The sequence below is a fragment of the Ictalurus punctatus genome, chromosome 28 (assembly GCF_001660625.3).
Source record: "Ictalurus punctatus breed USDA103 chromosome 28, Coco_2.0, whole genome shotgun sequence".
In the NCBI taxonomy this organism is placed as follows: domain Eukaryota; kingdom Metazoa; phylum Chordata; class Actinopteri; order Siluriformes; family Ictaluridae; genus Ictalurus; species Ictalurus punctatus.
The window spans coordinates 19378194-19389177 of NC_030443.2; the positions used below are offsets into that span (position 1 = coordinate 19378194).

Genomic DNA, 10984 nt, shown 5'->3' on the forward strand with positions numbered 1-10984 from the left:
TGAGGAAGGCGGGTCGGTGGAGGAAGTGTGACGCTCTGGACGATGTTCTGCTGGGAAACCTCGGATCCCGGCATTCACGTAGACGTTACATTGACACGTAGCACCTACCTAAACACTGCTGCAGACCGAGTACACCCCTTCATGGGAACGGTGTTCCCTAATATCAGTGTCCTCGCTCAGCAGGATAACGCTGCATGATACACCGCAAAAACAGTTCAGGAATGATTTTAGGAACATGACAAAGAGTTCAGGGTTAGACGCCACTCACATTGCGAAACATTTTTGAAGAGAACAAAAAGAAAAGAAAAGTATTTATTGACATAAGACGGTTCCCGTGTGATGATGTCAAAACGCTCGGAGATTAATCGCTGGTAGTGTAACTGCTGTACTCCTCAGAGACACAGAAGAGCTTTGTGTGGAGAAGGTTGGTGAGTAAGCAGCAGTCCACTCCCACACGGCCTCTGGTGACATTCCGAAAGTGAAAGTGAGCGCAGAGGCTTGAGGGGAAAGATGACATTTCCTAAGAACAGAAGTTCTGCAGAAGTGTAATGCCGTAGTTTACATGTCCGGCCGTTTCCACTAGAAGCACACGCAGCTGTGGAGTCATGCTGAAGTGGAGTGTGTTGGTGTATGTGGTCGGGGTGATGGTGGCTCTGCTCCACCTGCACTACACACACAGGCGGATGCTGACGGAGCTGCAGGGCGTCAGAACCGAGTGCAGCAACTTCTACTGCTACTACTGCTGCTCAGGGGTGGGTGAGTGGAGAAACCTGTCTGTCTGTCTGCCTGTCTATCAGTGTGTCTATCTATCTGTCTGTCTGTTTGTCTATCTATCTATCTGCCTGTCTATCTGTGAGTCTATCTGCCTGCCTGTCTGTCTGTCTATCTGCCTGTCTATCTGCCTGTCTATCTGTGTATCTATCTATCTATCTATCTATCTATCTATCTATCTATCTAACTATCTGCCTGTCTATCTGTCTATCTGCCTGCCTGTCTATCTATCTATCTATCTATCTATCTATCTATCTGTCTATCGATCTATCTATCTATCTATCTATCTATCTATCTATCTATCTATCTATCTATCTATCTGTCTGTTTGTCAATCTGCCTGTCTATCTATCTATCTATCTATCTATCTATCTCTCTATCTCTCTATCTATCTGTGTCTATCTGCCTGCCTGTCTGTCTGTCTATCTATTTATCTATCTGTTTGTCTATCTGCCTGTCTATCTATATATCTCTCTGTCTGTCTGTCTGTCTGTCTATCTGTCTATCTATCTCTCTCTGTCTATCTGCCTGTCTGTCTATCTATCTATCTCTCTCTGTCTGTCTGTCTGTCTATCTATTTATCCATCTGTCTGTCTGTCTGTCTATCCATCTATTTGTCTGTCTGTCTATCTGCCTGTCTATCTGTGTGTCTATCTATCTATCTATCTATCTATCTATCTGTCCGTCTATCTGCCTGTCTATCTATCCATCTGCGTGTCTATCTATCTATCTATCTATCTATCTGTCTGTCCGTCTATCTGTCTGTCTGTCTGTCTGTAACTCTGGAAGCGATGGATGATTCGATCCCGGCTTTAGACTCTGACTGTACTGAACTGCTGAACTGCTGAACTGCTGAACTGCTGATCTGCACATAATCACATTATAATTCTTAATAATTTTTACCGAAATCAGATTATCAGCAGCCAGATTTGTTTTATATGTAAACACCCCGAGAGTGTGTGTGTGTGTGTGTGTGTGTGTGTGTGTGTGTGTGTGTGTGTGTGTGTGTGTGTGTGTGTGTGTGTGTGTGTGTGTGTTTCAGACCTCTGTGACCCCTCTGTGTGGGAGCAGCAGAGGGAAACGGGACGTGTCCTCACAGAGAAAACTGAGACAGAAGAGACAGAGTGAGTTTAACACTGACCTGCACGCTTACAGAAACATTCCGGATCTAGAACCAGAAAGAGATCTTCAGTTTGTCCTTCTGCTCTGCTGGAAGTGTTAAACGTTCTGTGTTTCTAAGTAGAACCTCTTTACCAAGCTACAGTTCGAACCCTTTCTAGTTTCAGATCTTCACTCTGTCTGAAGACTTCTTTCTGTCTTTCTCTCCAATTCCATGAGATTCAATGACAAAATATGTTGTTCTTTCCCCTCTCTCCTCCGTTTCAGCCTCTCCCTTTGTCTCTCTCTCTCTCTCTCTCAATTTCAACGTACTTTATTGGCATGATTGTTTACATACAGTATCACCAAAGCATCAATATAGAAAAGAAAGGAGAATGAAAAAATGGACCAAATGCGAGGTGCCAGTGTTGGACAAAAGTACCGGGGTTACAATAGTTAAGTACATATACTCCATGCAGCAGTAGGTGCGTGACTCCGCCCCCAGTAGCACCTGCATTCGGTTTGTTTGTGAAAACTGTGGTAAGAGCTTAGAGAATGTCTCCAGGTGTTCTCTTGTGTTCCGGAAGGTATTACAGTGCAGGAGAAAGTGTTCCTCTGTCTCAGCCTCAGCAGTCTTACAGTGACGCACTCTTTCTTCCTCAGGAAGACATGTTTGTTTGTGTGTGCATTTCTCTACGGCGAGGCCGTGATCACTGATCCCGGAGTGTGTAAGGATCTGTCTCTGTTCTGTGTCTCTGACGCTGAAGAGATGTTCTACCAGCTTGTGTTTGCTGCTTAGGCCTCGAGAACATTCCAGTTTACTTTGATTTTTTTTTTCGCTTTCCCAGTGGTCCAAATTTGTTGATTTGGTCTGTTCAAATTTGTTTTTGTTTATTTGAGCTGGTATGAAACTGATGGTTAGATGTTGGTGAGTTCTTTCTTTCTCTGTCACTGGCACTCTCTCTATTTATCTGTTACACACACACACTAGTCTCATTCCTGAGTGTTTGTCATTTCTCAGCAGAACAGCGCACGTTTCTGCACCTGGTTCCTGACTCCACATACTCGTACGGTACGCGCAGATACACACCTGTCACCTGTACGTAACATAACTGCAGACTGGCGAGTTCCTCAGAAACACTCATGCTTCCTGTTCTGTTCTTGTTTCTTCCTCTCGTCTTCAGATGAGCGCGATATGACCGTTCTTTCCTGGGCGGTTGGGCGTAGCCAGGGGGCGGGGCTTCAGGTATCCGGGGAGTCCATCACCGTGGTGACCGAGGGCTCATACTTTATTTACAGTCAGGTTAGTACGATATATTCTGTAGGTTATCATCAACGACGTGAAAGTGAACGTGAACTCAAGCCTTGTTCCTGGTTCCTGTGCTGCTGCAGGTACTCTATAAGGACCCCACCTGGGTGATGGGTCATGTGATCACCAAGCGTCTGAAAGGGGCGGAGACTAAACTGATGAAGTGCCTGAAGAGCATGCCTAGTAACGTGAGCCTGCCTCTCAACACGTGTTACACCGCAGGTGAAGCTTCACTCCCATGTTCCTAAATATCCAAAGTAATGCCATAGTTCCTCCTCTTAATATTCTCACAGTTTACAGTCTGCTTCGCTTTCATCATTAATCGTGTCATCGTGTCATTTGAATTTCTACACTGGAATTTTAATGACTCTGTTATTCACAACAAACACAAATCGACTTCACAACTCTCAGACTATAGGCTAAAACTACACTTCAACCACTTTCAAACGTTTCACCACAGAAACTGAACTTCAGACATCTTTTATTGTGTTGCTGAAAACCTAAACAACAACTCCAACTCCGTGCTAGCGACGTTAACCTGTATCGCATGTCTGTCGTTTAGTTTAGTTAATTTAGTGGGGTCGAAAAGCGGGGTGACTGTTCCTCCTTTCCCTTTACTCTGTTTTAATGAACACATACCTAAACTGTACCATTAACATTACCAATAACAGTACCAAAAGCAGTACCATTCACAGTACCATTAACAGTACCATTGCACTTTCACCTCCTTTTATTAGTAGATATTTAAACTTTTATTAAACCACAGTAGGATTTCGAACCAGTGACTCAAGCATTTCCTGATAAGCCACAAACTCTTACACAACCAAAGTGCTGTCTCTCTCTGTGTGTGTGTGTGTGTGTGTGTGTGTGTGTGTGTGTGTGTGTGTGTGTGTGTGTGTGTGTGTGTGTGTGTGTGTGTGTGTGTGTGTGTGTGTGTGTGTGTTTGTTTGTTTCAGGCATTCACTTCCTGGAGTCAGGGTCAGTTCTGGAACTTTCTGTCCCGCGGCGATCAGCCCAGCTCGTGATCTCGGCTCAGTCCACCTTCATGGGGATCTTCAGTATCTGAGCTCCGGCCTGTGTGTGTGTGTGTGTGTGTGTGTGTGTGTGTGTGGTGGGGGGGTTCGATGCGAGTGAATTTCTAATGAGAAGGTTATTAAGGAATCACATCTGCATACACACACACACACACACACACACACACACACACACACACACACACGCACACGCACACACACATACACCTCTACGTATCTTTCTTGCATGCAGTTAGTAGAACACTCACCCACACCATAGCTGTATTTCTGACAGCAGTCTATTTATCCCTCTAATGAATGTTTACTCGTTAGCTCCTGATCCATGATAGAGGGGATGGAGACACCCAGTGGAGAAATCAGGAACTACAGAAATAACAAGCGACAATAATAATAATAATAATAATAATATCATATCAACTTATCCTGCTTACAGAAGCTGTAACACATGAAATATCTTTTTTACAGCATAAACTGGTCACGTGTGATCATGTACTTTTGATATTTTCTTACATGCTATTGTTTTTTCTGTCAGACCTTGACCTGACAATGAAATGTTTCGTGATTTTTAAATTTCCTATAGAAAACTATAACGTTGTTTTGTCAAATCTAGATCAGTGTGTGAGGCGGTTTAAATAAAACACATCAGACTCTACTGTGTGTGATTCACTCTCATAAACGATAAACAACCCTAAAGCCAAAAGCTCTCCATTTGTCAAATCAGTCAAATACTTTCCCCTCCAAAACTATTGGAATGGCAAGGCCAATTCAGTTGTTTTTTTTTAATGTAGACTGAAGACATTTGGATTTGAGATCAAAAGATGAAGATGAGAAGAGAGGTTACAATTTCAGCTTTTATTTCCTGGTATTTACATCTAGACGTATTAAACGACATAGAACACAGCACATTTTGTATCAAACCACCCAATTTGTAGGCGAGCAAAAATATTGAACGTGAACGTGTGACTGACAGGTGTTTCTTGTTACCCAGGTGTGTCCTGTCAGATGGATTGTTTAAACAATAAATAGCTCTGAACATCTACTCCTGGTTCTAGTTTTCAGTTTCACCTGTGAAGGCTGCATTTGTTGTTAAAAAGGATAAACCAACATGAAGATCAGAGAGCTGTGTATGGGAGAAAAACAAGCCATTTTGAAGAAAAAACGGAAAATCAATCATCGCACAAGCATTGGGTATCGCCAATACAACAATTTGTAATATCCTGTAAAAGAAATAAACCACTGGTGTACTGAGGAACAGATGCCGAATGGGTCAGCTGAGGAAAACAACATTAGTTGGTTTAAGTTGGTTTAAGTGCTCAGTTCGGGTAAGTTGGTGTAGAGCACTAACACGTGAATCGGCCTTGTGTTCCAATAGTTTCGGAGAGGACTGTAGCTGAGACATGTGCTTGTATTATGATTATTATTATTAGTAGTAGTAGTGTTCGTCGCTCAAACTAGCTTACACACACACACACACACACACACACACACACACACACACACACACACACACTTCTTCCAGGAAGAGTATTGCTCCCCACCTCCCTATGGAACGTATTTGGCTTTGTGTTTAAGAGTGATAATGCCCAGATGGTGCAGAAATAAATTAAATAATGTAAACAGATGGGAATGACGGTAAAATCTAAAATTATCTTTTTTTTTACTGCCAAAAATAAAGAACAGCCGCCTCAAATCATGAGACTGAGGTTCAGTGGAAATAATAAATAAAGCTTAGTGTTGGTGACGTACGGCTTTAAAAACAGCATGTCTAAGAATAATAAACGTCCTAAAAGCACAGGCATGTGAATAAGTATAATAAAAACAACAACTGTGTTTTACAGTGAAACTATTTGTAGGAATTTCCCCCCTGAACGTGTGATCGCTTTTTTTATTTAAATTTTTTAAATGAGGTTAATGTCGAGCTTGTGGTCAAAAACACAGCAGTCTGAACCTCTCCAACATCTACATGAACACCATCATAATCAGCACCGTGCTTACGAGGCGCTGAAAGAAAAGGTCGTGAAAAGCTTTGTGAAAAAGTTTCGTACTTGGAGCAGATTTTATTAAAGAAAGAAAGAAAGAATAAATCATTACTGGAGCAAAACAAAACGGACTGGACAAGAGACATCTATCATATTCATACTGTTTTAAACATTACGTTTAAAATGTAATACCCTGTGTGTGACTTTCTGCGCTTTCCCAGACCGACGCCTTCAACAGAAATAAACTCTTATCCCAGAGATAACAGAGGGTCAGGGGTCAGAGGTCAAACCCTCGTATCGGACCCTCCATAAATTCCTAATCTCTAATCAACACACATTGTTTCAGAGTGCACTTTCCCATCGAGTCCCATCTGAGCCCTGACACACACACACACACACACAATATAGTAGTACAGTATTTCATATGAATAGAATAAATATAGAATTGTAGCAGTACTAGTATTGTATCTTATAATGTTTTAATAAGTACAGTGTTAGAAACACAGAGAGGTATGGTATTATTGTAAGTATTTTATATATAGTATAGTATAGTATAGTATATGTGTAATCATACAATACTAAGCATACTATAATCTTATAATACCACTAAGAATACTACAGTGATCTATATGGTATAATATAGAATTACAGAACTATAGAATCCTAGCACCAGTATGATCATATTCTATATGTATAAAATTATAGAATTTGATAAGTATGTCATTGTAGTATTCTGAATTATTCGTATTCTTTATTACACTCGTATTGTATAAATATACACCGTATACTCCACGTATGTTATTCATACTGCCTAATAGTATTACACTATTCTGTGAATAGGATTATAGTAATGTCTACTTACGGTGTTTACTGTAAGTGTAATAGTCTAGTACTCTATATAATATATTTATTTTTTGCCATATCATGCAAGTATGCAATTTACAGTACATTAAAATATGAATATTGTGGAGTACAGTGTTAAAGTTCTACACAGGATAGTATTACAGAATTTGACATAGTATAATGTACTAGTGTTCTGTACTATATAGTACTATAGTATTTATCAATATAGTAAAAGTATTTAATATATACTAGTATTCAGTAGAACATTTTTTTCCCCTTTGGTGTCTGTTAAAATTTACAAAATGTTCACGAGGCTTGCTGTACAGAACATGTTCCGCATTAACCCGATATCTTTTACTGTTAGCACATAAACACAGAGCTAAGCGATACACAAAGTCAAATTTAGTGCTTTAGTAGTAAAGGGCAGTAAAGTAGTGTGGTGTAGTGTAGTGTAGTGTGGTGTAGTGTTGTGTGGTGTGGTTGTGTAGTGTGGTGTGGTGTAGTGTGATGTTGTGTGGTGTGGTGTGGTTGTGTAGTGTTGTGTGGTGTGGTTGTGTAGTGTGGTGTTGTTGTGTAGTGTTGTGTGGTGTTGTGTGGTGTGGTGTTGTGTGGTGTGGTTGTGTAGTGTTGTGTGGTTGTGTAGTGTTGTGTGGTGTGGTGTTGTGTGGTGTGGTTGTGTAGTGTGGTGTTGTTGTGTAGTGTTGTGTGGTGTGGTGTGGTTGTGTAGTGTGGTGTGGTTGTGTAGTGTGGTGTTGTTGTGTAGTGTTGTGTGATGTGGTTGTGTAGTGTTGTGTGGTGTTGTGTAGTGTTGTGTGGTGTGGTGTTGTGTGGTGTGGTTGTGTAGTGTGGTGTTGTTGTGTAGTGTGGTGTGGTGTTGTGTGGTGTGGTTGTGTAGTGTGGTGTGGTTGTGTAGTGTGGTGTTGTTGTGTAGTGTTGTGTGATGTGGTTGTGTAGTGTTGTGTGGTGTTGTGTGGTTGTGTAGTGTTGTGTGGTGTAGTGTTGTGTGGTGTGGTTGTGTAGTGTGGTGTGGTTGTGTAGTGTTGTGTGGTGTTGTGTGGTGTGGTGTGGTGTGGTTGTGTAGTGTGGTGTGGTTGTGTAGTGTTGTGTGGTTGTGTTGTGTAGTGTGGTGTGGTTGTGTAGTGTGGTGTGGTTGTGTAGTGTGGTGTGGTTGTGTAGTGTTGTGTGGTTGTGTAGTGTTGTGTGGTGTTGTGTGGTGTGGTGTTGTGTGGTGTGCACTTGGCGTGACATATAATGAAGATGCGGTGAAGATTAGATTCCAGCACAGGAAGCTGCATGTCATAGTGTGTGTGTGTGTGTGTGTGTGTGTGTGTGTGTGTGTGTGTAGTTTGCGGGTTCATTGCAGTTGTGTACAGTAGCTCAGGAGCTCGGTGTCAGGAAAGTGTGCACACAGAGGAATAAAGACAAAACAAATGAGAAGAACGCGGACGAGAGAGACGGCCACCGTCTTCCTCCCATTCTACACACAGCTAACCTTTATTGTGGTCAGGGTCAGGGCTACACAACGCACAAAACACACACTGTGGGAGTGGTGTGTGTGTCTCTCTCTGTCTCTCTCTGTCGCTCTCTCTCTCTCTCTCTCTCTCTCTCACACACACACACACACACACACACACACACACCCACACACACACACACACAGACCGGTTGTCATTACTCATGTGTCTGGCAACCGATGAGACAGATACAAGTGGCAGCGGTAATCCTGTGTGTGTGTGTGTGTGTGTGTGTCTGAACCACTGTGGTGTATTACACAGCCATTCTTATTCTTAATAATTTTAATTTATAATAATGATGTTATTTTATTTCATGCCGACATTCTACTAGCACACTATTACTATTAGCACTCGAGTAACTGATAAATATATAAATAGAATTCTGAAAGTATTTTTGCACGTTATACTGCTACAGTATTCTACATACACTGTATGTACTATGATATTCTATAGAGTAGAGTAGAGATAAAAATAGTATTTATTTAGCATTGAAGTTAGTATTATACATTATACTGTTACTGTGTTCTGCAGTTATAGCGTAAGTATAGATTTCTTTTTGGTACAGCATTAGTATTATACACTATACTATGTGATCTTCTATACTACAGTAAGTAGTAATATGGACTCGGCTTCAATCTCTGAATGATAAATTATAGTCAAACAAACAAACAAACAAACAAACAAACAAACAAACAAACGAATGAATAAATCGTTCACATGTCTGAAATAAAAACAGCTTTCAAAATCTGTAAAAATGTTGGGGTGCACTTAATGACGCACTCTTGCCTATCTCTCTCTCTCTCTCTCTCTCTCTCTCTCTCTCTCTCTCTCTCTCACACACACACACACACACACACACACAGGTTGCCATTTCCCACAGATGAAAGGTAAATGGGGTCATTATTATTTTTACTTTTTCATTATTCAGCAGATTTTTATACAATAGCAGGGAGTGTGTGAAGGTTCCCCGTCTCTGTATCACACACACACACACACGCACACTCTCTCTCTCTCTCTCTCTTTCTCTCTCTCTCTCTCTCAACTTGCTTACAAGATTCTCCAGATGTTCCCTTCTTCACATTCTAGTTATTTTCAGCTCTTCCCTTTATCTTTCACCATCTTCTCATCTTATCTGTTGCTCTCTTTTTGTTTCTAACACACACACACACACACACACACACACACACACACACACACACACACGCACGCACACGGTTATTTCTATGTTCCGCCACAGATGCTAAAGTAACGGGAATAAAACAGAAGTGGCTCATTGTATAATTTCACATCACTTTTTTTTTCATACAAAATATAAATCTATTTCAATTTCAGGAAACGTGATGATAAAACCCTCCCCAGCGGGCTAAACTGTCACGCAGCACCAGTTCTGACACGCTAGCGGTTAGCGCGACGTGCTGAGGGCTCGTTTAGAAGTGTCGACATGTGCATAAGTATTCAACGCCAAAATGAAACACAACAGTATAAATATACGCCACTTGTACTTCATAGACAGAACACACACACACACACACACACACACACACACACACACACACACACACACAGGAAGTTTTCACAACATTTCAGCTCTGTCGCAATAATCAAATCAATTACAGTTACTTGTGACTTAAATGGAACACAATTATTTTATACACTGGACATTTTTTTTGTGTACATATTTATTTGCTTTTTATTCTCTCTGATTGAAAGAAGGTGTGATTACACGACGGTGATCTGTAATCAAATTAACCGTAAGTAATTGTTGTATCTTGGCGCTAAAGATCAGCTATGATTAGCAGTCCTCGGGGCTCTGAAATGTTTGGAAATGTTAAGTAGAGTGTTTCTGCGACAAAATCTGACATCCTGTTGTCAAAGTAATATAAACTCAAGACACTAATTAGATATTCGCTGATTTTCGCGGTTTAACTCAGCGTCGCTAACGGAGGTCACGTTTTATTGTTACCCCCCCTCTAAAAATATCAACAAAAAAAGGAACAGAAGCTTGGGGGAATTCTTTAAAGAGGCTGGGATTTTTTTCACAGGGCTGTATTTATATATGCAGGACGCTAACTCATACACTAACTGCTATTTATATTTAGCCGCTAGCAGAAATATTGGCATAGCGCTAAGATTCATGTATTACGAGTGTACTTTGCCTACAAAATTTTCCTCATGATTTTTTTTGTTTGAATGAATTCTAGTGCACTCTCTATCACAGACTAGCATTATTATTTAAAATGTCATTTTTACATAACACGGTTTATTATTATATATATATTTTTAACGAATTCTCTTTTTCGCTGCTAACACGCTATTGTACTTCCAGCACATGACCACTGGAGGGCAGTGTAGAGCTGCAGTTCTCTCAATACGCGCACTGAATGCAGATGGGTCAGGGCAGCCAGGGTGTGTTTAGGTTTTAATCCTTCGTGAAGAC

General features: G+C 40.9%; 1 protein-coding gene across 3 annotated transcripts; it reads left to right on the top strand.

Annotated features, from left to right (window-relative positions):
* Positions 1–381: 381 nt before the first annotated feature.
* On the top strand, positions 382–5250 carry tnfsf13 (TNF superfamily member 13). Of its 3 annotated transcripts, none has more exons than XM_047151796.2 (6): positions 382–752; positions 1813–1894; positions 2890–2940; positions 3053–3171; positions 3261–3434; positions 4134–4243. In XM_047151796.2, the coding sequence occupies exons 1-5, from the start codon at positions 606–608 to the stop codon at positions 3423–3425; spliced, it is 564 nt and encodes a 187-aa protein (XP_047007752.1). In that variant the 5' UTR covers positions 382–605; the 3' UTR covers positions 3426–3434; positions 4134–4243. The 3 variants fall into 3 exon arrangements, with proteins under 3 accessions (XP_047007752.1, XP_017315763.1, XP_017315765.1); XM_017460274.3 differs by having other exon boundaries at positions 401–752; positions 3261–3399; positions 4134–5250; XM_017460276.3 differs by having other exon boundaries at positions 404–752; positions 2893–2940; positions 3261–3399; positions 4134–5250.
* Positions 5251–10984: the final 5734 nt, after the last annotated feature.